General features: G+C 46.0%; 1 protein-coding gene across 1 annotated transcript in view; it reads right to left on the minus strand.

The window, feature by feature from the left end:
- Positions 1-26,831, minus strand: part of LOC311105094 (rho GTPase-activating protein 23-like) — a gene marked incomplete at its 5' end in the record, with an annotated part of 54,014 nt that overhangs the window by 11,853 nt on the left and 15,330 nt on the right. The window contains 5 exons of the mRNA XM_084147095.1: positions 17,848-19,459; positions 21,126-21,180; positions 22,909-22,987; positions 23,884-23,970; positions 24,500-24,524. Of these exons, the coding sequence (XP_084003221.1) occupies positions 17,848-19,459; positions 21,126-21,180; positions 22,909-22,987; positions 23,884-23,970; positions 24,500-24,524 (1,858 nt within the window). The remainder of the gene's footprint in view (positions 1-17,847; positions 19,460-21,125; positions 21,181-22,908; positions 22,988-23,883; positions 23,971-24,499; positions 24,525-26,831) is intronic.

Consider the following 26,831-nt stretch of genomic DNA (forward strand, 5'->3'; position numbering starts at 1 on the left):
TAATGTAAAGATATAGCCTAATCCTATTACAGGGGTGTGTGCTTAGTCCCCTCCTGTACTTCCTGTTCACCCATGACTGCTTGGCCACACAGGACTCTAACACCATCATCCAGTTTGCTGAAGACATGACGGTGGTAAGCCTGATCACCGGTGACGACGAGACAGCCTATAGGGAGGAGGTCAGTGACCTGGCAGTAGAGCACTGCAAGCGGTACTGGTGCATCAAGTCTGACACCAACATGCTCCTGAACAGCTTCTATCCCCAAGACATAGGACTGCTAAATACAGTGGGGGAAAAAAGTATTTAGTCAGCCACCAATTGTGCAAGTTCTCCCACTTAAAAAGATGAGAGAGGCCTGTAATTTTCATCATAGGTACACGTCAACTATGACAGACAAATTGAGAAAAGAAAATCCAGAAAATCACATTGTAGGATTTTTAATGAATTTATTTGCAAATTATGGTGGAAAATAAGTATTTGGTCACCTACAAACAAGCAAGATTTCTGGCTCTCACAGACCTGTAACTTCTTCTTTAAGAGGCTCCTCTGTCCTCCACTCATTACCTGTATTAATGGCACCTGTTTGAACTTGTTATCAGTATAAAAGACACCTGTCCACAACCTCAAACAGTCACACTCCAAACTCCACTATGGCCAAGACCAAAGAGCTGTCAAAGGACACCAGAAACAAAATTGTAGACCTGCACCAGGCTGGGAAGACTGAATCGGCAATAGGTAAGCAGCTTGGTTTGAAGAAATCAACTGTGGGAGCAATTATTAGGAAATGGAAGACATACAAGACCACTGATAATCTCCCTCGATCTGGGGCTCCACGCAAGATCTCACCCCGTGGGGTCAAAATGATCACAAGAACGGTGAGCATAAATCCCAGAACCACACGGGGGGACCTAGTGAATGACCTGCAGAGAGCTGGGACCAAAGTAACAAAGCCTACCATCAGTAACACACTACTCCGCCAGGGACTCAAATCCTGCAGTGCCAGACGTGTCCCCCTGCTTAAGCCAGTACATGTCCAGGCCCGTCTGAAGTTTGCTAGAGTGCATTTGGATGATCCAGAAGAGGATTGGGAGAATGTCATATGGTCAGATGAAACCAAAATAGAACTTTTTGGTAAAAACTCAACTCGTCGTGTTTGGAGGACAAATAATGCTGAGTTGCATCCAAAGAACACCATACCTACTGTGAAGCATAGGGGTGGAAACATCATGCTTTGGGGCTGTTTTTCTGCAAAGGGACCAGGACGACTGATCCGTGTAAAGGAAAGAATGAATGGGGCCATGTATCGTGAGATTTTGAGTGAAAACCTCCTTCCATCAGCAAGGGCATTGAAGATGAAACGTGGCTGGGTCTTTCAGCATGACAATGATCCCAAACACACCGCCCGGGCAACGAAGGAGTGGCTTCGTAAGAAGCATTTCAAGGTCCTGGAGTGGCCTAGCCAGTCTCCAGATCTCAACCCCATAGAAAATCTTTGGAGGGAGTTGAAAGTCCGTGTTGCCCAGCGACAGCCCCAAAACATCACTGCTCTAGATGAGATCTGCATGGAGGAATGGGCCAAAATACCAGCAACAGTGTGTGAAAACCTTGTGAAGACTTACAGAAAACGTTTGACCTGTGAAATTATTTATACTTTTGTGAGAAATTACGTTTACTTTTGATACTTAAGTATATTTAAAACCAAATACTTTTAGAGACTTTTACTCAAGTAGTATTTTACTGTGTGACTTTCACTTTTACTTGAGTCTTTTTCTATTAAGGTATCTTTACTTTTACTCAAGTATGACAATTGGGTACTTTTTCCACCACTGGAAAGTAACCTACCTAACCCTGTCCAAGATAACCATACAATGTTCACCTCAACTATTCTAAAACACACACAAGGGGATGTGAAACCAGCGAGCCACAACACACTTTCTGATTGACACAGACTAGTGTTTGCATGTAGAGAGGGAAGGGGAGGTTTTTGCCCAAGTTTAACTCTTGTAGCTTCAGGTCCTAATGCTGGCCACACTAATAACCACAGCTTCTGTGCCTGTCTGTGAGTACCTTCACTAAACAGCAGAGGGCAGCAGATCTTCAGTTTCAAAAGGATGCTATGGCTCAAAGACTACTTGGCTCAACTTGAAACCCACCCTTGGCTCAACTTGAAACCCACCCCCTATAGCCTTTACTTGAACTTTTGAAACTGAATGTTATGCTTTCTTGTATTGTTACAAGGTGCTCAAAACATAACTTGTCATGCAAGACTTGTCCCTCTCTCCCCCATGTCTCTGTTTCTTCTCTGACCATACACTCTTCTCCACAGACATCATATTCTCCCCTCTATTCCTCTCTGCTTCCACTTTCACTGCCTTCCACCTGCTTTCCTCTGTTTCTCGATGTCTCCCTCACCCCTCCTCTTCTCTCTGTATCAGTCCGTTTCACGTCTCGGTGCTAGGGCCAGCCCAACAGAGGCAGTAGGAGAAGGGGCAGAGGCAGAAACATTCCCAATCTGGGATGTGGAATCTGCCTGTTTACAGCCAAGCCCAGAAATAGCCGCTCTCGCTGCCTGTGGGTTTAACAAAGGCCATCATTAACAGAGCCAGCAGCAGCAGAGTAGAGCCAGTAGAGAGAGGAACCCTGAGCGGTAGGGAGCTCACAGCCACCACACTACAGGCCTTAGAATGAAGCAGGGCTCTATACTACTACAACTATTCACACTCCTATAGCCTACTACCACTTCCCCTTCTCTATAGGAGACGCCATGACCTCACCGGCTCACACAGAGACACAGAGAGAGGGTGAGAGAGAGAGAGAGAGAGAGAGAGAGAGAGGGAGGGAACGGGAGAAAGAGAGATGTCTTTGAGAGGATAGGCCATGCTCTGGCCGGCTCAGTGTGTGTGTGTGTATGTGTGTCTGTTGTGGGGAGGGTATAGTGCGGAGGGGCTGTGGACTGGTAAGTACCCCCTCCATCTCCCAGTGGTGCACAAAGGCAGCATTGAGGGCGGGGGGCACAGAGTGCAATGCCTGAGGCTGGCAGTGTGACAGAGACAGTGTGGACCCCTACTGTACTGTGCGCCTCACAGGGGGTCCCCACTACGACCAGGCCCCCTGTCCAACCATCTACACTACTGGGTTCCCCCAAAAGGAGGCTCAGGGGGGAAAGTGTAACCTGCCATCCTAATAAGACCCAATCCTAGGATTTACAGTTAAAATGCTCCTATTCCTTTCATTGGTTTTGTTACCGCAAGCTACCAACACTATTCAAAAGGAGACTACAGTGAGTGAAAGCACGATATAGGGAACGCTAAGTCAAACTACCTATACTAGAGAGCAAGAGAATACAACCACCATCCAGCACAGCACAGACTGTGTGCTTTGTGTCTCTGTCTACTACACGGCCTCATCATCTAAAGTCAACAGAACAACAGCCTATTAAATTATGTTCCCAAACAACCAGATCACAGATCTTATCAGGGAGAGGAAAAGATGGAGATATAGAGAAACAGCAAGAGAGAAGTTTTACATTTCAGTCTTTGGTCATTAAACGTGCCTCAGCTTGCAGCCCTGACTGCCTAGTTTCGGTACATTTTCAGCTGCTTTGAGCAGGAGGGAAGAGAAGCAGCAAGAACTTTCTGTTTCCTGGTTCTCTTCCCGATTAAATCTCTTTCTTTATAGGTCTCCCTCTCTCTCTCTCGCTCTGTTCCTCATGGCTTGGCCCCACATTGAGGGCATCTACAGTTGAAGTCGGAAGTTTACATACACTTAGGTTGGAGTCATTAAAACTTGTTTTTCAACCACTCCACAAATTTATTTTTAACAAACTATAGTTTTGGCAAGTCGGTTAGGACATCTACTTTGTGCATGACACAAGTCATTTTTCCAACAATTGTTCACAGACAGATTATTTCACTTATAATTCACTGTATCACAATTCCAGTGGGTCAGAAGTTTACATACACTAAGTTGACTGTGTAAGTCGCTCTGGATAAGAGCGTCTGCTAAATGACATAAATGTAAATGTAAATGTAATGGAAAATTCCAGAAAATGATGTCATGGCTTTAGAAGCTTCTGATAGGCTAATTGACATCATTTGAGTCAATTGGAGGTGTACCTGTTGTAACTGCCTCTGTCGCCAGTTTATTTCATGTATTTGCACTTTTTATTATTTAATTTCTTCTGTATTGTACGTTTACAGCAAGACGGAACTAATTATTGGTTCCGCCCGAGTGTTGTCACCCGAGTGCCTTTAGCGACGCACCGAGAAAACTTTACCGCGAAAAAGCGAATTATTTTTCCACTGTTATCGTGTTTAAGTGCATACTTACAAAGAAAGTATACAGAAGAAGATAAAGGACATTTAAAAGGATGTTTAGTACCTCTGTGTGATAAGCAGCAATGAGGTTTGTTGACTACTTATTTTGCTATGAGGGTGTTTGTGTTTACGTGCGTCAGTTTTGGTGTAAAATATACATAAAGTGGCCAGCTGTATGAGCTTGATTATAACGCCAGATGTGTGAGACATGCATATGGCATTATTTTGTTAATGTATTTTTTCTTTCTTTAAACCAGTTCTCACGGGTTGACCAGCATTAAAGCCCTGTATTTGAATCAAGACCTCTTGCCTCATGCCTGTCACTGGAGGAGCTACAGTGAGAACTCAACTGCTCTGCATGAGTAGACGAGGAAGACAGTACCAAAGAGCCGTGATCCATGGACAAGAAGGGACATCTCTACATCCAAGAGTGTGCATCTGCTCCTGACATTTACACAGCCGCAGCATCCACAGAAGAATCCAGGCGCCTTACCATGAATCCAGCTGATGCAAAGAAGCTTAAACTATTTCCCACAAGAGACTGACACATTTTGCCTTCATATTCATACGGTATAGTTGTGTGTATGTTTAAGTGTTAACTAAGCTACAACCAAGAGACTGAATTTTGCATTTCATAGAACAACGTGATATTGATTTGTGTGAAGTAGAAGTGAATATGTTCTAAAAAATAATATTAGTGGTAAAAATAGTATAAATGTGAATAGCTAATGGGAGCTGAATCACTTAGCTACAGGCCAAATTAGATTTAACCCAAATTTAAGTACACCAAGTAACAATGTCAGAGCCTAGTCTTACCTCTGGGAGAAAGCAGGTTAATGTAGGTGAAAGTATAGAGCAGCAGTGCATAGACATGCAACCACAGGCTACTAAAGGCACAAGAGCTAATGACCACACTTCCTCACAAAGAAGCCAAAGAGACCGAAAGTTAACAGAAAAGGGCCAAGAACTGTACAATGAGCAAATAAGAAGATTTGCTCACTGTTTCACTGTGAGCTATGAGGAGTGGAAGGCTATTGCTAAAGACGCCAAGCAAGCTTTGAGTGGACAATGCTCAAACAACCTGCTACATGAACACATAAGCAAAATAAGTGCTGCCTCAGAGAATCTGAACATTGCTTATGATGAGTTAAGGCGCATAGACAACCCTGACCATGACACACGTCGCAGAATTGACAACTGTGATGCAGTAACCAGGAAGATCATCCAAACTGCAAAATATCGTTTGGAGACAGAAGATAACGGTGGAGGAGATGAACAACGAAGCAACAGGGCGACATCGTCTATATTCAAGTCTGTAGCCTCAGACAAGATAAGTATCAAATCCCAATGCACTAAGTCCTCTCATGCTCAAAGCAGCTCCAGACATTCAAGTCGGATTTCTGTTAGCAGACAAGATGCCGCTGCTGAAGTTGCTGCCAATGAAGCTACTCTAGAAGTACTACTAGAACAAGAGTGTTGCATTGAGGAATTGGAAAGGCTTGAAGCTGAAGCTGCAGAGAGACAAAAGGTGCTAGATGCAAAGCGGAGACAACTGGAGCGACTAGAGATAGTTAAAAAGTTAAAGGCTGCTAAGGCACGTCAGCGAGTGTATGATCAGAGTGAGTGCTCAGATAAAGAAATAAGCAGTCTACTCCATCAAAGTGTCTGTATGAAGGAAAAGGAAGAAGTTAAACATGAAAATAATCTGTTGCAGCACCATTCTTCACCACAAGACCGGGCACATTCAAAGCAGGATGACAGCACAGCAGCTCTTGTTAGAGCACTTGCAGAGTCCATCAGTGCAGGTCGTCTTCCTATACCTGAACCAACAATATTCAATGGCGACCCACTCAGATTCAATGACTGGAAGGTTTCTTTTCAGACACTCATTGATCGGAAAAACATTCCAGCCGAAGAAAAGATATATTACTTGCGAAAGTATGTGGGTGGACCTGCTAAAAAGGCTATAGAGAGCTACTTCCTGCTTGGTTCAGAGTCAGCCTATCACGCAGCATGGAGGATTCTCGAGGAAAGATATGGAAATCCATTCCTCATAGCCAAAGCATTCAGAGATAAGCTGGAGGCATGGCCCAAGATAAGCTCCAAAGGCAGTATCGAACTTCAAGAGTTTGCTGATTTTCTTCGGAGCTGTGAGGCTGCTATGACTCAGATCAGAGGCCTCGAAGTACTTAATGACTGCAATGAGAACCAGAAGTTACTTGCAAAGCTTCCAGACTGGCTGACCTCGAGATGGAACAGAAAGGTCATAGAAGTGGAGGAAGAAAGTCACACATTCCCAAGCTTCCAGCAGTTTGTAAAGTTTCTCACACGTGAAGCTAAGATTGCAAATAACCCAATAACATCTCTCCATGCTCTGAAACCTGCTGAAGGTGAGCAGATCAATGTTTTAAAGAACAGAGCTCTCGGAGCAAAGGTACTAGCAACTAACTCAGATGAAAAAGCTTTCTCCACAAGCTGTGTTTTTTGTGAGAAGTCAGGTCACAGTCTACACAAGTGTTGGAAATTTATGAATAAAACCATCTCTGAGCGAGTCAAGTTTGTTCAGGGGATGAAGTGGTGCTTTGGCTGTCTGAAGCCTGGCCATCGCTCAAAGGAGTGTGAAAATAGAAGGATCTGTGATACTTGTGAGAAAGGACATCCAACCTGCCTACACGATAATCGCAGCAAAGAAAGAGGAATGTCAACAAGGACTGATGGAGAAATGGAGAGTGACAAGTCAAGAGAAGGAACGACAGATCGTTCACAAGAGAGGGTGACAAAACCACCACGCGAGGTAACATCTAACAGAGTTATCCAGAATGTGAAAGGCACCCATACATCCTCAGTCATTCCTGTGTGGTTGTCCACTACAAGTAAGCCAAATCATGAAGTCCTTGTGTACGCTCTTCTCGATACACAGAGTGACACGACCTTCATCCTTGAAGAGACAGCAAAGATGCTTCACACTAAAAATGAACCAGTCCAGTTAAAGCTCTCCACAATGGCTTCAAGAAATACAGTGGTGCCTAGCAGAAGGCTGACTGATCTACAAATAAGAGGATTCTACTCCGATAAGATAATCTACCTGCCAGGAACTTACTCAAGAGAATTCATCCCTGCAAACAGAGATCATATTCCCACACCAGAGACTGCCAAGGCATGGTCTCATCTTGAGCACATTGCAGATGAAATTGCTCCTCTGCAGAGCTGTGACATCGGCCTACTAATTGGCTACAACTGTCCTCAAGCTCTTGTACCAAGACAAGTGGTTGCTGGAGAAGAAAATGAGCCCTTTGCTCAGAGAACAGACTTGGGTTGGAGTGTAGTCGGCTATGGCAACCCATGTCTTGACTTTGGAGATGCCTTTGGAATAAGCCATCAAGTCATTGTGAAGCAAGTGACATCAGTTCTTCCAAATCTCCCAAACGAAGTGCACTATGTCTGTAGAACACAGATCAAAGAAGTAGTCCTTCCAACAGACGTCATCAAGGTGTTGGAATCTGATTTTGTAGAAAGGGCTTCAGAAGATGACCCAGCTGACCACGCCTCAAGGGGTGTCACAGCAGAACAACTCACAGCTTCTAACTGGTTCACAGGTCCAGACCTTCTTTGGCAAAAAGAGCTACCAACTGGAGTTGTCATGGTGGGAGAGATCGAGAGCAGTGACCCAGAGGTCAAGAAAGCTCAGGTTCATGACACTCAGGCAGAAGAAGCAAAAACAATTTTAGATCGTCTACACAAGTTCTCAGACTGGGCAAGAATGGTGAAGGCTGTTGCCAGACTCAAGCGCCGTGCTAAGGAAATCAAAGGTCTCAAGCCAAAGTCCTGTGAGGCCTCGAACTTGGAGGAAAGGAAAGAGGCGGAGCTGACCATAATCAAGATGGTCCAAGAAGCAACTCTCTCTCAAGAAATTCAACGCCTTAGACATCATAAGGAGACAAAGGTCAAAGACAAAGCCAACCAGTTGCACAAACTATGTCCGTTGTGTTCAAGAGGAGTTCACATTGAAGCACTTGATGACTTGACCTCAGATGCCTTTATCAATGCTCTGCGTTCATTCATCGCCATTCGTGGATCAGTAAGGCAGATAAGGTGTGATCAAGGGACAAACTTTGTCGGAGCAAGGCGTGAGTTCATTGAAGCACTGAAAGAGATGGATCAAGAAGAGCTCAAAGATTTGGGCTGCGAGTTCATCATGAACACCCCTGCCTCAAGTCATATGGGTTGAGTCTGGGAAAGACAAATCCGCACTATCAGAAGTGTCCTGGCGTCCATTCTAGAACAGTCGTCCAGGCAACTTGACTCCTCTTCCCTACGAACATTTCTATATGAGGTTATGGCGGTTGTGAATAGCAGACCTCTAACCACTGATCATCTGAACGATTCTACCAGTCCAGAGCCCTTGACACCAAACCACATCTTGACCATGAAATCCACAATCATTCTCCCTCCTCCTGGAAAGTTTGTCAAGGAGGATCTCTACCTCCGCAAAAGATGGCGCAGAGTTCAACTCTTAACCAACAACTTTTGGGTACGATGGAAAAAGGAGTATCTCCTGAATCTCCAACACAGACAGAAGTGGACCAAAGATCGCAGAAATGCAAAGGTCGGTGACATTGTTCTGTTACAAGATGCTGCCACACCACGAAACCAATGGAAGCTAGCAAGAGTCATCGAGGTGTATCCTGGAAGTGATGAAAGAGTGAGGAGACTCAAGTTACTCATCAGTGACTCCTCCCTGGATGGAAGAGGAAAGCGTACAGCCAAACCTGTTTACCTGGAGAGACCCATTCAGAAAACAGTTACATTGCTAGAAGCAGACTGATGGTTCTATCATACACTCACACACAGTTTATTAGTTGTTTATTAGGACAGAGTTTCATTTTATTTATTCATGCAGTAGGTTTGTCTCCAAGTTTTAAGAAATCACTTGTGATTTGGTGGGAGTGTAACTGCCTCTGTCGCCAGTTTATTTCATGTATTTGCACTTTTTATTATTTAATTTCTTCTGTATTGTACGTTTACAGCAAGACGGAACTAATTATTGGTTCCGCCCGAGTGTTGTCACCCGAGTGCCTTTAGCGACGCACCGAGAAAACTTTACCGCGAAAAAGCGAATTATTTTTCCACTGTTATCGTGTTTAAGTGCATACTTACAAAGAAAGTATACAGAAGAAGATAAAGGACATTTAAAAGGATGTTTAGTACCTCTGTGTGATAAGCAGCAATGAGGTTTGTTGACTACTTATTTTGCTATGAGGGTGTTTGTGTTTACGTGCGTCAGTTTTGGTGTAAAATATACATAAAGTGGCTAGCTGTATGAGCTTGATTATAACGCCAGATGTGTGAGACATGCATATGGCATTATTTTGTTAATGTATTTTTTCTTTCTTTAAACCAGTTCTCACGGGTTGACCAGCATTAAAGCCCTGTATTTGAATCAAGACCTCTTGCCTCATGCCTGTCACTGGAGGAGCTACACCTGTGGATGTATTTCACAGCCTACCTTCAAACTCAGTGCCTCTTTGCTTGAAATTATGGGAAAATCAAAAGAAATCAGCCAAGACCTCAGAAAAAAAATTGTAGACCTCCACAAGTCTGGTTCATCTTTGGGAGCAATTTCCAAACGCCTGAAGGTACCACGTTCATCTGTACAAACAATAGTACACAAGTATAAACACCATGGGACCACGCAGATGTCATACCGCTCAGGAAGGAGACGTGTTCTGTCTCCTAGAGATGAACGTACTTTGGTGCGAAAAGTGCAAATCAATCCCAGAACAACAGCAAAGGACCTTGTGAAGATGCTGGAGGAAACAGGTACAAAAGTATCTATATCCACAGTAAAACGAGTCCTATATCGACATAACCTGAAAGGCTGCTCAGCAAGGAAGAAGCCACTGCTCCAAAACCGCCATAAAAAAGCCAGACTACGGTTTGCAACTGCAAATGGGGACAAAGATCGTACTTTTTGGAGAAATGTCCTCTGGTCTGATGAAACAAAAATAGAACTTTGGCCATAATGACCATCGTTATGTTTGGAGGAAAAAGGCGTAGGCTTGCAAGCCGAAGAACACCATCCCAACCGTGAAGCAAGGGGGTGGCAGCATCATGCTGTGGGGGTGCTTTGCTGCAGGAGGGACTGGTGCACTTCACAAAATAGATGGCATCATGAGGAAGGAAAATTATGTGGATATATTGAAGCAACATTTCAAGACATCAGTCAGGAAGTTAAAGCTTGGTCGCAAATGGGTCTTCCAAATGGACAATGACCCCAAGCATACTTCCAAAGTTGTGGCAAAATGGCTTAAGGACAACAAAGTCAAGGATTTGGAGTGACCATTACAAAGCCCTGACCTCAATCCTATAGAAAATGTGTGGGCAGAACTGAAAAAGCATTTGTGAGCAAGGAGGCCTACAAACCTGACTCAGTTACACCAGCTCTGTCAGGAGGAATGGGACAAAATTCACCCAACTTATTGTGGGAAGCTTGTGGAAGGCTACCCGAAACATTTGACCCAAGTTAAACAATTTAAAGGCAATGGTACCAAATACTAATTGACTCCAACACCATCATTAAGTTAGCCGATGACACAAAAGTGGTAGGCCTGATCACCGACAACGATGAGACAGCCTATAGGGAGGAGGTCAGAGACCTGGCCGTGTGGTGCCAGGATAACAACCTCTCCCTCAACGTGACCAAGACAAAGGAGATGATTGTGGACTACAGGAAAAAAAAAGAGGACTGAGCACGCCCCCATTCTCATCGACGGGGCTGTAGTGGAACAGGTTGAGAGCTTCAAGTTCCTTGGTGTCCACATCACCAACGAACTATCATGGTCCAAACACACCAAGACAGTCGTGAAGAGGGCACGACAAAGCCTATTCCCCCTCAAGAGACTGAAAAGATTTGGCATGGGTCCTCAGATCCTCAAAAAGTTATACAGCTGCACCATTGAGAGCATCCTGACTGGTTGCATCACCGCCTGGTATGACAACTGCTCGGCCTCCAACCGCAAGGCACTACAGAGGGTAGTGCGTACGGCCCAGTACATCACTGGGACCAAGCTTCCTGCCATCCAGGACCTCTATACCAGGCGGTGTCAGAGGAAGGCCCTCAAAATTGTCAAAGACTCCAGCCACCCTAGTCATAGACTGTTCTCTCTGCTACCGCACGGCAAGCGGTACCGGAGCGCCAAGTCTAGGTCCAAAAGGCTTCTCAACAGCTTCTACCCCCAAGCCATAAGACTCCTGAACAGCTAATCATGGCTACCCGGACTATTTGCACCCCCACCCCATCTTTTTACGCTGCTGCTACTCTGTTAATTATTTATGTATAGTCACTTTAACTCTACCCACATGTACATATTACTTCAACTACCTCAACTAGCCGGTGCCCCCGCACATTGACTCTGCACCGGTACCCCCCTGTATATTTCAGGGTAATGCCTACACCTGTTGTATTCGGCGCATGTGGCAAATAAAATTTGATTTGATTTTGATTTGATTTGATTTGATTTGTATGTAAACTTCTGACCCACTAAATAAAATCGGAAATAAATCATTCTCTCTACTATTATTCTGACATTTCACATTCTTAAAATAAAGTGGTGATCCTAACTGACCTAAGACAGGGAATTTTTACTAGGTTTAAATGTCAGGAATTGTGAAAAACAGAGTTTAAATGTATTTGGCTAAGGTGTATGTAAACTTCCGACTTCAACTGTATCTCTCCATTTCAACGTAGGTACAAGTTTCCGACGCAGCTCATTTGAATCTGCTTTGCACTTTACTGACCTCGGTTGTTGTCCTGACCATTTGAGGGAGTGGAGTAGCCTACAGTGCCTATAGAAGGTCTACACCCCACTTGGATTTCTTCACATTTGATTGTGTTACAAAGTGGGAATAAAATGGATTGAATTGTCATATATGTAAACGATCTACACAAAATACTCTGAAGTCAAAGTGGAAGAAAATGTCAATTTAATAAAACACTAATATACATTGATTAGTTAAGTACTCACCCCCCTGAGTCAATACATGTTAGAAGCACATTTGTCAAATGTGAAGTCTGTCAAGCTCTGTCAAGGTGTTGGGGATCATGGCTAGACAGCAATGTTCAAGTCTTGCCATATATTTTACAGCAGATTTAAGTCAAAACTGTAACTTGGCCACTCTTTGCCGATGTCAAGCATACCCATACCATGATGCAGCCACCACCATGCTTGAAAATAAGGAGGCTGTTACTTAGTGATGTCTTGGATTTGCTCCAAACATAAGCCTTTGCATTTAGGCCAAAAAGTGTATTCCTTTGCCGTGTTTTCTTTGCAGTATTACTTTAGTGCCTTATTGCATACATATGCATGTTTTGTAATATTTTTATTCAGTATATTTGTATTCTTCTTTTCACTCTGTCATTTAAGTCATTATTATGGAGTCACTACAATTTTTTTTTTTGTATTTTATTTCACCTTTATTTAACCAGGTAAGCCAGTTGAGAACAAGTTCTCATTTACAACTGCGACCTGGCCAAGATAAAGCAAAGCAGTGCGGTAAAAACAACAACAACACAGAGTTACATATGGAATAAACAAAACGTACAGTCAATAACACAATAGGAAATGTAGTAAGTTAGAGGTAAGGTAATAAATAGGCCATAGTGCAAAATAATAATAATAATAATAATACAATTATAATTTAGTATTAACACTGGAGTGATAGATGTGCAGAAGATGATGTGCAAATAGAGATACTGGGGTGCAAATGAGCAAAATAAATAACAATGTAAATAACAATATGGGGATGAGATAGTTGGGTGGGCTAATTATAGATGGGCTGTGTACAGGTGCAGTGACCGGTAAGCTGCTCTGACAACTGATGCTTAAAGATAGTGAGGGAGATAAGTGTCTCCAGCTTCAGAGATTTTTGCAGTTCGTTCCAGTCATTTGCAGCAGAGAACTGGAAGGAATGGCGACCAAAGGAGGTGTTGGCTTTGGGGATGACCAGTGAGATATACCTGCTGGAACACATACTACGGGTGGGTTTTGCTATGGTGACCAATGAGCTAAGATAAGGTGGGGATTTGCCTAGAAGTTATTTATAGATGACCTGGAGCCAGTGGGTTTGGCGACGAATATGTAGTGAGGGCCAGCCAACGAGAGCGTACAGGTCACAATGGTGGGTAGTATATGGGGCTTTGGTGACAAAAAGGATGGCACTGTGATAGACTACATCCAATTTGCTGAGTAGAGTGTTGGAAGCTATTTTGTAAATGACATCGCCAAAATCAAGGATCGGTAGGATGGTCAGTTTTACGAGGGCATGTTTAGCAGCATGAGTGAAGGAGGCTTTGTTGCGAAATAGGAAGCCGATTCTAGATTTAACTTTGGATTGGATATGCTTAATGTGAGTCTGGAAGGAGAGTTTACGGTCTAACCAGACACTTAGGTATTTGTAGTTGTCCACATACAGTGGGGAAAAAAAGTATTTAGTCAGCCACCAATTGTGCAAGTTCTCCCACTTAAAAAGATGAGAGAGGCCTGTAATTTTCATCATAGGTACACGTCAACTATGACAGACAAATTGAGAATTTTTTTCTCCAGAAAATCACATTGTAGGATTTTTAATGAATTTATTTGCAAATTATGGTGGAAAATAAGTATTTGGTCAACTACAAACAAGCAAGATTTCTGGCTCTCACAGACCTGTAACTTCTTCTTTAAGAGGCTCCTCTGTCCTCCACTCGTTACCTGTATTAATGGCACCTGTTTGAACTTGTTATCAGTATAAAAGACACCTGTCCACAACCTCAAACAGTCACACTCCAAACTCCACTATGGCCAAGACCAAAGAGCTGTCAAAGGACACCAGAAACAAAATTGTAGACCTGCACCAGGCTGGGAAGACTGAATATGCAATAGGTAAGCAGCTTGGTTTGAATAAATCAACTGTGGGAGCAATTATTAGGAAATGGAAGACATACAAGACCACTGATAATCTCCCTCGATCTGGGGCTCCACGCAAGATCTCACCCCGTGGGGTCAAAATGATCACAAGAACGGTGAGCAAAAATCCCAGAACCACACGGGGGGACCAAGTGAATGACCTGCAGAGAGCTGGGACCAAAGTAACAAAGCCTACCATCAGTAACACACTACGCCGCCAGGGACTCAAATCCTGCAGTGCCAGACGTGTCCCCCTGCTTAAGCCAGTACATGTCCAGGCCCGTCTGAAGTTTGCTAGAGTGCATTTGGATGATCCAGAAGAGGATTGGGAGAATGTCATATGGTCAGATGAAACCAAAATAGAACTTTTTTGGTAAAAACTCAACTCGTCGTGTTTGGAGGACAAAGAATGCTGAGTTGCATCCAAAGAACACCATACCTACTGTGAAGCATGGGGGTGGAAACATCATGCTTTGGGGCTGTTTTTCTGCAAAGGGACCAGGACGACTGATCCGTGTAAAGGAAAGAATGAATGGGGCCATGTATCGTGAGATTTTGAGTGAAAACCTCCTTCCATCAGCAAGGGCATTGAAGATGAAACGTGGCTGGGTCTTTCAGCATGACAATGATCCCAAACACACCGCCCGGGCAACGAAGAAGTGGCTTCGTAAGAAGCATTTCAAGGTCCTGGAGTGGCCTAGCCAGTCTCCAGATCTCAACCCCATAGAAAATCTTTGGAGGGAGTTGAAAGTCTGTGTTGCCCAGCGACAGCCCATAAACATCACTGCTCTAGAGGAGATCTGCATGGAGGAATGGGCCAAAATACCAGCAACAGTGTGTGAAAACCTTGTGAAGACTTACAGAAAACGTTTGACCTGTGTCATTGCCAACAAAGGGTATATAACAAAGTATTGAGAAACTTTTGTTATTGACCAAATACTTATTTTCCACCATAATTTGCAAATAAATTCATAAAAAATCCTACAATGTGATTTTCTGGATTTTTTCCCCTCATTTTGTCTGTCATAGTTGACGTGTACCTATGATGAAAATTACAGGCCTCTCTCATCTTTTTAAGTGGGAGAACTTGCACAATTGGTGGCTGACTAAATACTTTTTCCCCCCACTGTATTCTAAGTCAGACCCGCCGAGATTAGTGATTCTAGTCGGGCGGGTGTAAGCAGCGTTCTATTGAAGAGCATGCATTTAGTTTTACTAGCGTTTAAGAGCAGTTGGAGGCCAAGGAAGGAGTGTGGTATGGCATTGAAGCTCGTTTGGAGGTTTGTTAACACAGTGTCCAATGAAGGGCCAGATGTATACAAAATGGTGTCGTCTGCGTAGAGGTGGATCTGAGAGTCACCAGCAGCAAGAGCGACATCATTGATTTACACAGAGAATAGAGTCGTCCCGAGAATTGAACCCTGTGGCACCCCCATAGAGACTGCCAGAGGTCCAGACAACAGGCCCTCCGATTTGACACATTGAACTCTATCTGAGAAGTAGTTGGTGAACCAGGCGAGGCAGTCATTTGAGAAACCAAGGCTATTTAGTCTGCCAATAAGAATGCGGTGATTGACAGAGTCAAAAGCCTTGGCCAGGTCAATGAAGACGGCTGCACAGTACTGTCTTTTATAGATCGCGGTTATTATATCGTTTAGGACCTTGAGCGTGGCTGAGGTACACCCATGACCAGCTCGGAAACCAGATTGCATAGCGGAGAAGGTACGGTGGGATTCAAAATGGTCGGTGATCTGTTTGTTAACTTGGCTTTCAAATACTTTCGAAAGGCAGGGCAGGATGGATATAGGTCTGTAACAATGTTGTTGATCCATCCTCAGTTTTCTCCCATAACAGCCATTGAACTCTGTAGCTGTTTTAAAATCACCATAGGCATCATGGTGACATCCCTAAGCAGTTTCCTTCCTGTCCTGGAGCTCAGTTCAGAAGGAAGACTGTATCTTTGATGTGTCTGGGTGGTTTAATACATAATCCACAGCATAATTATTAACTTGACCACGCTTAAAGAGATATTCAATGTCTGATTTGTTATTGTTACCCATCTACCAATCACTGCCCTTCTATATGAGGCTTTCGAAAAGCTCCCTGGTCTTTGTAGTTGAATCTGTGCTTGAAATTCAATACTTGACAGAGGGACCTTACAGATGTTGTATATATGGCGGACAGAGCAAGGGTTAGTCATTCAAAAATCATGTCAACCTCTATTAACTTATGTGATTTGTTAATCCAAAATGTACATTTAGGCCTAAACAAAGGGGGTGAATACTTATGCAATGACTATATTTTAGTAAATGTTTTATTCATTTGTTAACATTTTCTTATTACTTTGACATTATGGAGTATTTTGTGTGGGTCAATGACAAAAAACAATTACATCTATTTCAATACCACTTTGTAATGCAACAAAATGTGAAAAGGGTTCAAGGGGGTGTAGACTTCCTATAGGCACTGTATATGGCCCTGCCCTGGCCTGGCCCTAGCTGTGGTTGGTTGTTTTTCCTGTGGTTTGACTGTAGGGCTAAGGGGCTATGGCCTGTTGATGAGTACTGCACAGTATGTAGTGAGGCCCTGTTATGTTCATCATGTGTTCTTTCAGCAGCAGAGCAGAGGCAACAAGCTGAGACACGACCAGATACCTCCTGTTTTGTTCTCACAAACACACACATTGTACATACACACATACAAATATGTGTGATTACAGTAGAACACACACACGTAGTACGCAAACACACAAACGTTCAAACAGTTACGAAGCCCAGAGGGTCAATCTCAATAAATCCAGGCACAATGCCAAAAGGTTTTTTGTCATTTAGCAGACGCTCTTATCCGGAGCGACTTACAGGAGCAATTAGGTTTAAGTGCCTTGCTTAAGGGCACATCGGCAGATTTTTCACCTAGTCGGCTCGGGGATTCCAACCAGCAACCTTTTGGTTACTGGCCCAACGCTCTTAACCGCTAGGCTACCTGCCGCCCAAAAATGGAATTCATGTCAATGACGTAGAGAGAGAAAAATATTATCCCTGTTGTGAAAGCAAACTGACAGATAGGTGGACAGACAGACGTAATCTGTGATCACAGACACACGCTAGCGCCAGACATAAAGTCAGCTTCCACCTCATCTCCTGTGAATGGAAAGGCAATCTGAGAGACTGGGTGAGGGGAGGGGGGTATTAGTGAAGTCCCGTAAATTATGATTCAATCAAACACTACTAATACCGTCATCATGTCTGTGGGAAGTGCCAGTATTACCCAACATGAACATAGACACAGACTGGAGACAGAGAGTGAAGAAAAGCCCGGATCCTGATTACACAGGCAGACGGACAGAGGAAATGAAAGGGTTCTATTCTCTAAATACAGGCCAAGTCATAGTCTATGTCCCCCGCTCTTTCTGGTAAGCTTCTTGTTTGTTTTTACGAACAGTTAGTTTCCAGTAAATTCCAGTAGGATCAATCAGGAGGAGTATGTTTGTGTCTTAAACGGAAGTGGGAGCGATTGGGTCTGCAGGTCACATGGAGGGGTAGGGAGAGGAAGAGGAGGAGGAGTGTGTGGTGGTGGAGGTGCTTACCTATAAAGGGAATGGAGGCCATTGCGTCATTCTCTACAGACAGAGGGGCCAGGTTGCCATTGGTACGGCGCGGGGCACCCTCTCCTGAGGGGCGAGGGGCGGGGACAGCGTCGTGGGGGTCAGGGGGGAACACAGGGGGTTCCGTGCCATCTACAGGCAGGGTGTAGTGGGGGTGGCGCATGGCGTGGGCGCTCCTTCGCCCCGTGGGGGGTTTCTGTCTCAGTTTGACCTCCTGGGTCTGAGCCTCCACCTCCACCTGCCCTTCCACTGCCCCCCTCTCATGGTTGGTGGGGTGGTAGGCCCTGTCAAGGGGCTCGGGGGTGGTGGAGGCCAGGGGGGATGGAACTGAGGGGACAACACCCTCTGGGGGGCTGGTTTTGGGGGTGGGGGCCCAGCTGAGGTGGGGGCCAAGGTAGGAGGGGTCCCTGAAGGAGGGTTGCTGCATGATGCGGCCTGTCTTGCGGTAGAAGGAGGGGCTGTAGCTGCGGTAACCTACTGGCTGGTCGTCCAGGCTCTGTCCGGTAGGCAGACGTCTGCTCTGGGGGGCTGGCTGTTGGGGCTGGGGCTGTGTGTGGGACTGTGAGTGGGGTTGGGGTTGGGAGTGGTTTTTGTGGTGTGGCTGTGCTTGTCGGCCCATAGAGGGGGCTGGTGCGACACCATAATGGTTCCCCTTCCTCTGGTAGGCCTCAGTCCTGGGAGCTTGCTGTGGGGCCTGCTGCAGCCAGGCGGGCCTCTCAAAACGGGGCGACTCCAGCATCTCCAGTGAGTGGCCATAGCGGTCGTACTGTACCAGCAGGTTCTCTGACCGGGCTCTGCTGCCGTAGGAGGGGTGACTCCGGTCCCGGGCCCCCTCCCAGTCTCCGTAGGTCCAAGAGGGGTCCCCGTGGGGGCCGGGGCCCGACTGCTGCAGTAGCATCAGGGTGTCCTGGGAGGCGCTGTGGGGCCAGCCACCCGGACCCCGGCGGTGGCACCCGGGGCCTGTCTCACACAGCCTGTCCTGAGAGTAGCTGCGGTGGCGTTGGTGCATGCTGCCACTACGGCCCTGGCGCTGCTCAGCAGCTTGGCTGTAGTACCACTCAGACAGGGCCTGTTGGCAGTGCTGGCTACGGCTGGGGCTGGGCTGGGGAGGGCTGGCCCAGGCCTGGCTGACCTTCCGTGGCTGAGAGGAGGCGGTGGTGGCGGTGGCAGCATTGTGGTTGACGTAGTGGACATGCAGAGGGCTGCTGAGGGGCCCTCCTGAGGAGGAAGATGAGGAGTAAGAGCGACCCCTGGTCTGTCCCGTAGGCTGCTGCCCGGTCACACCGTACTGGATCTCCTCTGTCCTGTGGGGGGGGCTACTGTGGCCCATGCCCCCCGGCTCTCCGCCCCGCCCCTCCTGCCAGCTGGCCGGGCTGCCAACGGCGGAGCGGTTGTCCAGGGGGGACGAAGGGCTGGAGGAGCCTGCCCAGCGGCTCCAGTTATCCAGCTGGTTCTGGCCCATGGGGGCCGGGGCACCGGCGGGAGGCTGGGACTTGGCGCGGGGAGTGTAGCAGAGGGGCGGGGGTACCGGAAGGTTCCGGGCTCCCCCTGTGTAAGGCTCGTTGCCCCTCAGGTAGGCATCCTGGGAGTATGCCTGTAGGGGGAGACATAGAGGGAGAGAGGTGAGACACAAACAGGAGGAGTTCAGGTGACGAACAGAGGTCAGAGGTCAGAGGGGAGGAAGGAGCAGGATCAGTAGATGGACTCTGTCAATGATTCAATAGCATTGCTTTGACAGTCACAGGTTTGACCGGCACAGTATTCCACTAAAGCTCCTTGTTAACTATTATGTTATACAGCAAGCAACGTTCATCCTCCTACCACCTCAGTCTGCTCAGCCACAGTGACTCTTTAGGCCCCAACTCAGCCTCCAACACAAACACAGCTAGCTAGCTAGTTAGTTACTGGCTCCAGCACACGCCTTGAGCAAGAGCCACAACACAGCAACCACCTGCAGCCGCACAGACCCACAGCAATGTTCCAAATACACCACTACAACAAAGCACTGACTTAGAGCAGAATCTGTATCTATCAAAACAAGCACAGAATCCCACTGCTATAGCTCGCTTGATCTAATATACACCCACAACAACAACACACATCTAAAGCATCGTTCAGCCCCTGAAGCTACAGCCACAACACTGAACAAGAAACAACAAAGCTACAGACTTCAAACATCTTTGCCCCCCAAAAATTGTCTATCAAAAGGCAACACTTAAAGATAAAGTGTTCAGTGGTGTTCAGGCTTTACCTCCGAGAGCAGGGCAGTCTGGCAGTGTCTCTCAGACTCAATACTGGCTTGAAGTCACTCACAGAGGAAGAGGAGAGGAGGGGAAGACTCCTCAATGCACTAGTCTGTTTGCTTCCCACAGACACTACCACTCCCGTTGCTACGATTTACCACTCTCTCCCTCTCTCTCTCTCGTTATGTCTCGCCGTGTTCTTTTCACTCCTTTTTTGTCACTCTTGCTGTTCTTTTTAAGCTATCTGTCGAACTTTCTTCTTGTTTTCTACTTGCTTCGTTCAGTATGCTGTCCTCAGACAAGCCCTTCCAAACTCCCTCTCCTCTTCCCTCTCTCTCTCCCTCACTCTACCCTGTGGGAGGGTGGAAGGGGGCGTAGCTAGTGCTGGTGATGTCACCATTGGAATGCAACTGATGCACGTGCTGCAGTGAGGGGCGGAGTGAGAGGAGAGAAGGGTGGAGGGGTGGGGTAGTGGTAGTGGAGTTGAAGGATGGCAGTATTCGGGAAGGGGAATCAGACAGGGTGCTTGGTGGGTAGGGGGTTGTGTGTGAGAGAGAAGCCCAGGTTGGGCGCCCAGGTCTGGGAGGTTGTGTCAGTGTTGTGCCCCTGGGTTGCTCCTCCTGGTCCAGAGGAGAGGCGGTGACATGCTCTGCTCTGCATGTCTGGTCATGTGAGTAAGTGGTGGAGCAATTTATGGACAGAGTCAAAATGTGTGTGGGTGTGTGAGTATGTAGGTAGCTGCTTTTCATGTGACGCGTCTACAGAACTTTGAATAATAGCTTGAATGAATGTGTGTTGTAATCTAACTACAGACTAGAAAGCATATTAGTCACAGTCAAGCTAGTTTATGAGAGTTTGAGAATTTCAACTCAAAGCAATGGAGGAATGACAAGAATGACAATATCCAAGATGTTATCTCTCTGTAGTATTAGTATTCGTAAATCAATCAATGATTCAGGAGAGAGTATGTATTTCTATTAGGGTGTAGTGTGGCAGAATTGTCATACTCACACTTACCAGCTGCAGCACGTCTTCATCTTTTGGCATTATACAGAGCTCCAACACACTCTCACTGTGGAGGGAACGAGAAGAAAAGAGAGGGGGGACAAGGAAGAGAGGGCAAAGAGAGGGGGAACCGAAGAGAGGGGAGAAAATGACAGAGGAAGGGAAAAGGGAACACAGATGGAAGGATAGAAAAACAATATAATTCCACATTTTTTCCAAACTCATCATGTTACAGTAAGATAACACTTTCCCCCCAGTTGTGACGAAGGGATTTGTTTTGGTTTGGGATTAGTTGATCAGCAACCATGTCACAGGAGACACTGTTGCTGCTGACCCTGGTGACACTACTGCTCTCAGTGGATGTGATCTGTACACTCACTGCTCCAGGCTATTCTCTTTAGGAGGAATTACTCACACAGTCAAGGAAGACTTACACAACTGAACATGTTATGTTCCACATTCCAGAATGATACTATACATACATAAAACATGCATTGTAAAACAGACACATCTCATACATAAACAACACCCATACATACAGTACTAGTTAACATTTTAGGACACCTACTCATTCTAGGGTTTTTCTTTATTTTTACTATTTTCTACATTGTAGAATAATAGTGAAGACATCAAAACTATGAAATAACACATATGGAATCAAGTAGTAACCAAAAACATGTTCAACAAATCAAAATATACTTTCAATTTTCGATTCTTCAAAGTAGCCACCCTTTGCCTTGATGACAGCTTTGCACACTCTTGGCATTCTCTCAACCAGCTTCATGGGTTAGTCACCTGGAATGCATTTCAATTAACAGGTGTGCCTTGTTAAAAGTTAATTTGTGGAATTTCTTTTCTTCTTAATGCGTTTGAGCCAATGAGTCGTGTTGTGACAAGGTAGGGGTGGTATACAGAAGATAGCCCTATTTGGTAAAAGACCAAGTCCATATTATGGCAAGAACAGCTCAAATAAGCAAAGAGAAACAACAGTCCATCATTACTTTAAGACATGAAGGTCAATCAATCCGGAAAATTTCAAGAACTTTGAAAGTTTCTTCAAGTGCAGTCGCAAAATCCATCAAGCTCTATGATGAAACTGGCTCTCACGAGTTACCTCTGCTGCAGAGGATAAGTTCATTAGAGTTAACTGCACCTCAGATTGCAGCCCAAATAAATGCTTCACAGAGTTCAAGTAACAGACACATCTCAACATCAACTGTTCAGAGGAGACTGTGTGAATCAGGCCTTCATGGTCGAATTGCTACATAGAAACCAGTACTAAAGGACACCAATAAGAAGAAGAGACCTGCTTGAGCCAAGAAACACGAGCAATGGACACACCTCCAGGCTGTGTAAGGGTGCTGCATCAGATGACCTGGCCTCCACAATCACCCGACCTCAACTCAATTGAGATGGTTTGGGATGAGTTGGACCACAGAGTGAAGGGAAAGCAGCCAATAAGTGCTCAGCATATGTGGGAACTCCTTCAAGACTGTTGGAAAAGCATTCCTCACGAAGCTGGTTGAGAGAATGCCAAGAGTGTACAACGCTATCATCAAGGCAAAGGGTGGCTACTTTGAAGAATCTCAAATCTCAAATATATTTTGATTTGTTTAAAACTTTTTTGGTTACTCCATGATTCTATATGTGTTATTTCATAGTTTTGATGTCTTCACTATTATTCTACAATGTAGAAAATAGTAAAGATAAATAAAACCATGGAATGAGTAGGTGTATCCAAACTTTTGACTTGTACTGTACATACTGTGGGCACACACAGTCCAGTGGCACTTACCTGTTCTGTATGAGGGCGATCACCTGGGAGTAGGTTTTCCCCAGGACACTCTCTCCATTCACCTTCACCAGCCGATCCCCTGCAACACACACGCATACATACTTAAATCACAGTAGGACCAAACACAGCACAGATATTCAGTGATCCACACACGCACTAGAGCAACCCCTCCACCACCCCCATCACTGACCCCAGTCACACCCACCTCCCCCCCCAGACACAGGCCTCCAGCAGAGGGATATCCTGGTGGGTCAGGTCAGGGGAGGGAAGGTCAGGGAGACCCCAGACCCAGACACACACATCCTGCTGGGGGATGGGTGGTTTATGGCTGAGAGGGGGGCTTGATAGGGACTGTGTATGGAAATATAGAACTATGTGTTTGCAATAGGTGCTGTGAAGTCAGGAAGGACAAGGTGTCGCCTCGGGGTATATTGTGTGTTGACATACCGGATCATAAGCCTGAGGAAAAATGCCTGTATCTGTTTGTGTGTATGGCAGGAGAAGGGATGAGTCATTCGTTGTGTGTTAGTGTGTGGATGTGTTTTGGTGGTGCACGTTTGTGTGTGTGTGTGTGCGTATATATTTGTTAGGAGTACTGATTTAGCTTGGCTGGGCTGCAGGGAGAGGAATGCTACCCAGCTTAGCCTGCAAGACACAACAGGAAAATATCTCTAATTAGCTCTAAGTCACACTGCTGGGTATTTGTCAGTCTGTGTAATTCTGTTCTCATCAGTATCATTACTAATTTCCTAAGACAGTAATGCAACTTTAATGTGTGTGTGTTTGCTGAACATGGTCTGGTTAGTATCCTTGTTGAATCATTGGAAGCACCTGATTCCCTCTCGCTCTGATCTCATCATCTATGTGTGATCATGTCTGATGCTCTTCAGGTTATTTCCATTACAAATCAGACTGTTCTGCCCACACTCATTCTCCCGTCCCGCTCTTTCTCATTCACACACATATTGTCCTTACCTGTACACAAGCCAGCCTGGTGAGCGGGACCTCTTTCTCTCACATTCTTGACAAATATGGTGTCCATTGGCTCCAACCTACTTCTCCCTACATGGAACATACAGTATGTTACTGTCAGTTCATTCTTCAATTGATTAAATAGAACCTGATAATAACTATTAATTAATCATTGCCTACTGGGCACAGACTTCAATTCGTCGTCTATTCAACGTTGGTTCAACGTAATTTCATTGAAATGACGTGGAAACAACATTGATTCAACCAGTGTGTGCCTAGTGGGAATATACTATATGCATCAATATCATGACATGAACATAAATACTGCCAATAATCCAATTGAGACTCAATAAAAAGACAACTCTATGCACAGGTCCAGGTTCAGTTTCCTTCCCCCTTTTCTTAACTGTGAGCATTACAAGATAAGGAATCAAACTGTCCTAGGACCAGTGTTTTGGGGCCACCAGCCCATCAGCAGCAGCGGGGAGGCTCGATCCTGCAGGGGGAGCAGTGTAGCTACAGACTAGAGGGGGACCCTGGCTAGAGGGGTGGTGACATCATCGAGAGACCAGAGTCTAGTGGTGATGGTGTTGACTGAGGGAGAGGGGGGGCAACTTACCCTTTCCATTCCCGTTCTCCTCGTCCTGTGAAGACAATGAAAAACAACATCAACACTGATATCCAGGCCCATACAGACAATGTTACCCAGGGGACAAAGCTCCACGACAACCTTAACATCTGTTCACACAACGTCCACCTCTTTCCGTGAAACCAGAATGACACAGGTATTACATTTACATTATTTAGCAGACGCTCTTATCCAGAGCGACTTACAGGAGCAATTAGGGTTAAGTGCCTTGCTCAAGGGCACATCGACAGATTTTTCACCTAGTCGGCTCGGGGATTAGAACCAGCGACCTTTCGGTTACTGGCACAACGCTCTTAACCACTAAGCTACCTGCCGCCATAGGAAGGGTGGAGTTGGGTGAGGAAACAGCCACGACGCCTTAGACTAGTGTGCACCCTCCCGAGTGGCGCAGTGGTCTAAGGCTGTGCCACTAGAGATCCTGGTTCGAGTCCAGGCTCTGGAGTCCCATAGGGCGGCGCACAATTGGCCCAGCATCGTCCGGGTTAGGGTAGGGTTTGGCCGGCAGGGATGTTCTTGTCCCATCACGCACTAGCGACTCCTGTGGCGGGCCGGGCACGCTGACAGTCACCAGGTGTACGTTGTTTCCTCCAACATATTGGTGCGGCTGGATTCCGGGTTAAGCGGGCACTGTGTCAAGAAGCAGTGCGGCTCAGTTGGGTTGTGTTTAGGAGGACGCACGGCTCTCGAACTTTGCCTCTCCTGTGTCGGTACGGGAGTTGCAGCGATGGGACAAGACTGTAACTACCAATTGGATACCACGAAAAAGGGGTTAAAAAATAAATAAAAAAAGACTAGTGTACACTAGTGTATCTACTTGTTGTGTGCACATGTGTGGTTGTTCGTGTGAATGGAAGCTTCCAAACACTCAAAGTGTCCCCTAAGCTCGTGTTTATGCACAGTGTCTGGCATTTGAATCATGTAGATCTTTTTTTACAAGATGATTAGCATGTGAGGAGTGACTTCACTGGTATCCCAGCCAGGACTCTCAGACAAACAGACCAGTTCTGGTTTATGAGCTCCTAACGTTCAGCACACACACAGCAGAGACACTCAAACAGGTTTGACTGTCTGCAGGTGGTGATGTCATACACAGAGCCAAACACATGTATTTGTCTGGATCAGACAGACGAGGGCAGCACTGAGCAAACAGTCTGTCTATCATGGGTGCTGTTTGATAGGGTGATAGACTGATGTAGGCGCACACACACTGAGCTGAGTGGGCAGTTTGGGGTGAGTGAGGGGCAGGGTGGACTGGCTGGCTGGTGCCTGGCTTTAGGCAGAGCTGAGTGGGCTCATTCCTGCCTCCACAGACAATAGTGGGGGTTTATGGCTAGAGAAAGGAGGGCTGCCGCCCCAGAATAGAGCCAGGAGCCAGGGACGCTCCCCAGCTGAGCTGACCACCCCTGTCTGGACACATGCGGGCCTGGGGTGGGGCTGAGGACCGAGAGATGGAGATGCACTATCCTCATCTCCACATCCCTCTTTGATTCTCTCTCTCTCTGTGGATATAGATTTCGGGTTAGGGACAGGTGCCATGTATGCACTGATCAGTCCATTAGGAAGATCATCAGGCATCTGTCCATGATGAAGGGAGTCACACATCATACAGGTCTTTGATGGGGCAGTCACCCCTGAGGCCCTTACAGATGGGTAGGGAAGAAGACTGCGTTCTCTGTGCCACTAGCTGCCCCTCACAGCAGCATGTGACCCTGGGGACAGGACAGTGCAGGCAGCAGTGGGCCCATTGTCCGTAGGGATCCTGGTAGAGGGCATGGTACTGCCGGTCCAGGCTGGGGGTGATATGAGAGTGGTACCAGGCAGGCCAGGACAACAGAGCCTATTGACACAGGTTGTGTCCCAAATGGCACCCTATTCCCTTTATAGTGCACTACTTTTGACCAGGGCCCATAGGGCTGTGGTCAAAATTAATACACTATATAGGGAATAGGGTGCCATTTTTGGACGCACCCACTGTGTCCTGTCCTTACTGCAGCTGCTCGGCTGGGGGCTGAAGGGGGTTCATCATAATAGGGACCTTGTTTCGGCTGGCTGAACCCCCCCCCCCATTTCACATCTGTAGCTCTGTCTGCCCCGACACCTCAGAGAACAGAACAAAACACCCACAGGGATGATGCTTTTTCTGAGGAGATTGTTATCTATGATGCTGAATGGCTGTAAGGTTAAGATAGAACATATCTTTCAGGTAAACACTGTTGTTGTCCCTGTACGGTTTCTTACAGCAGTGCCCTCCTTTTGGAAAAAGTCAGCCAAAAGGTACGCTGGCAGTGGTAGCATTGTCTGT

This window comes from Coregonus lavaretus, assembly GCF_964263955.1.
Source record: "Coregonus lavaretus genome assembly, chromosome: 2".
In the NCBI taxonomy this organism is placed as follows: domain Eukaryota; kingdom Metazoa; phylum Chordata; class Actinopteri; order Salmoniformes; family Salmonidae; genus Coregonus; species Coregonus lavaretus.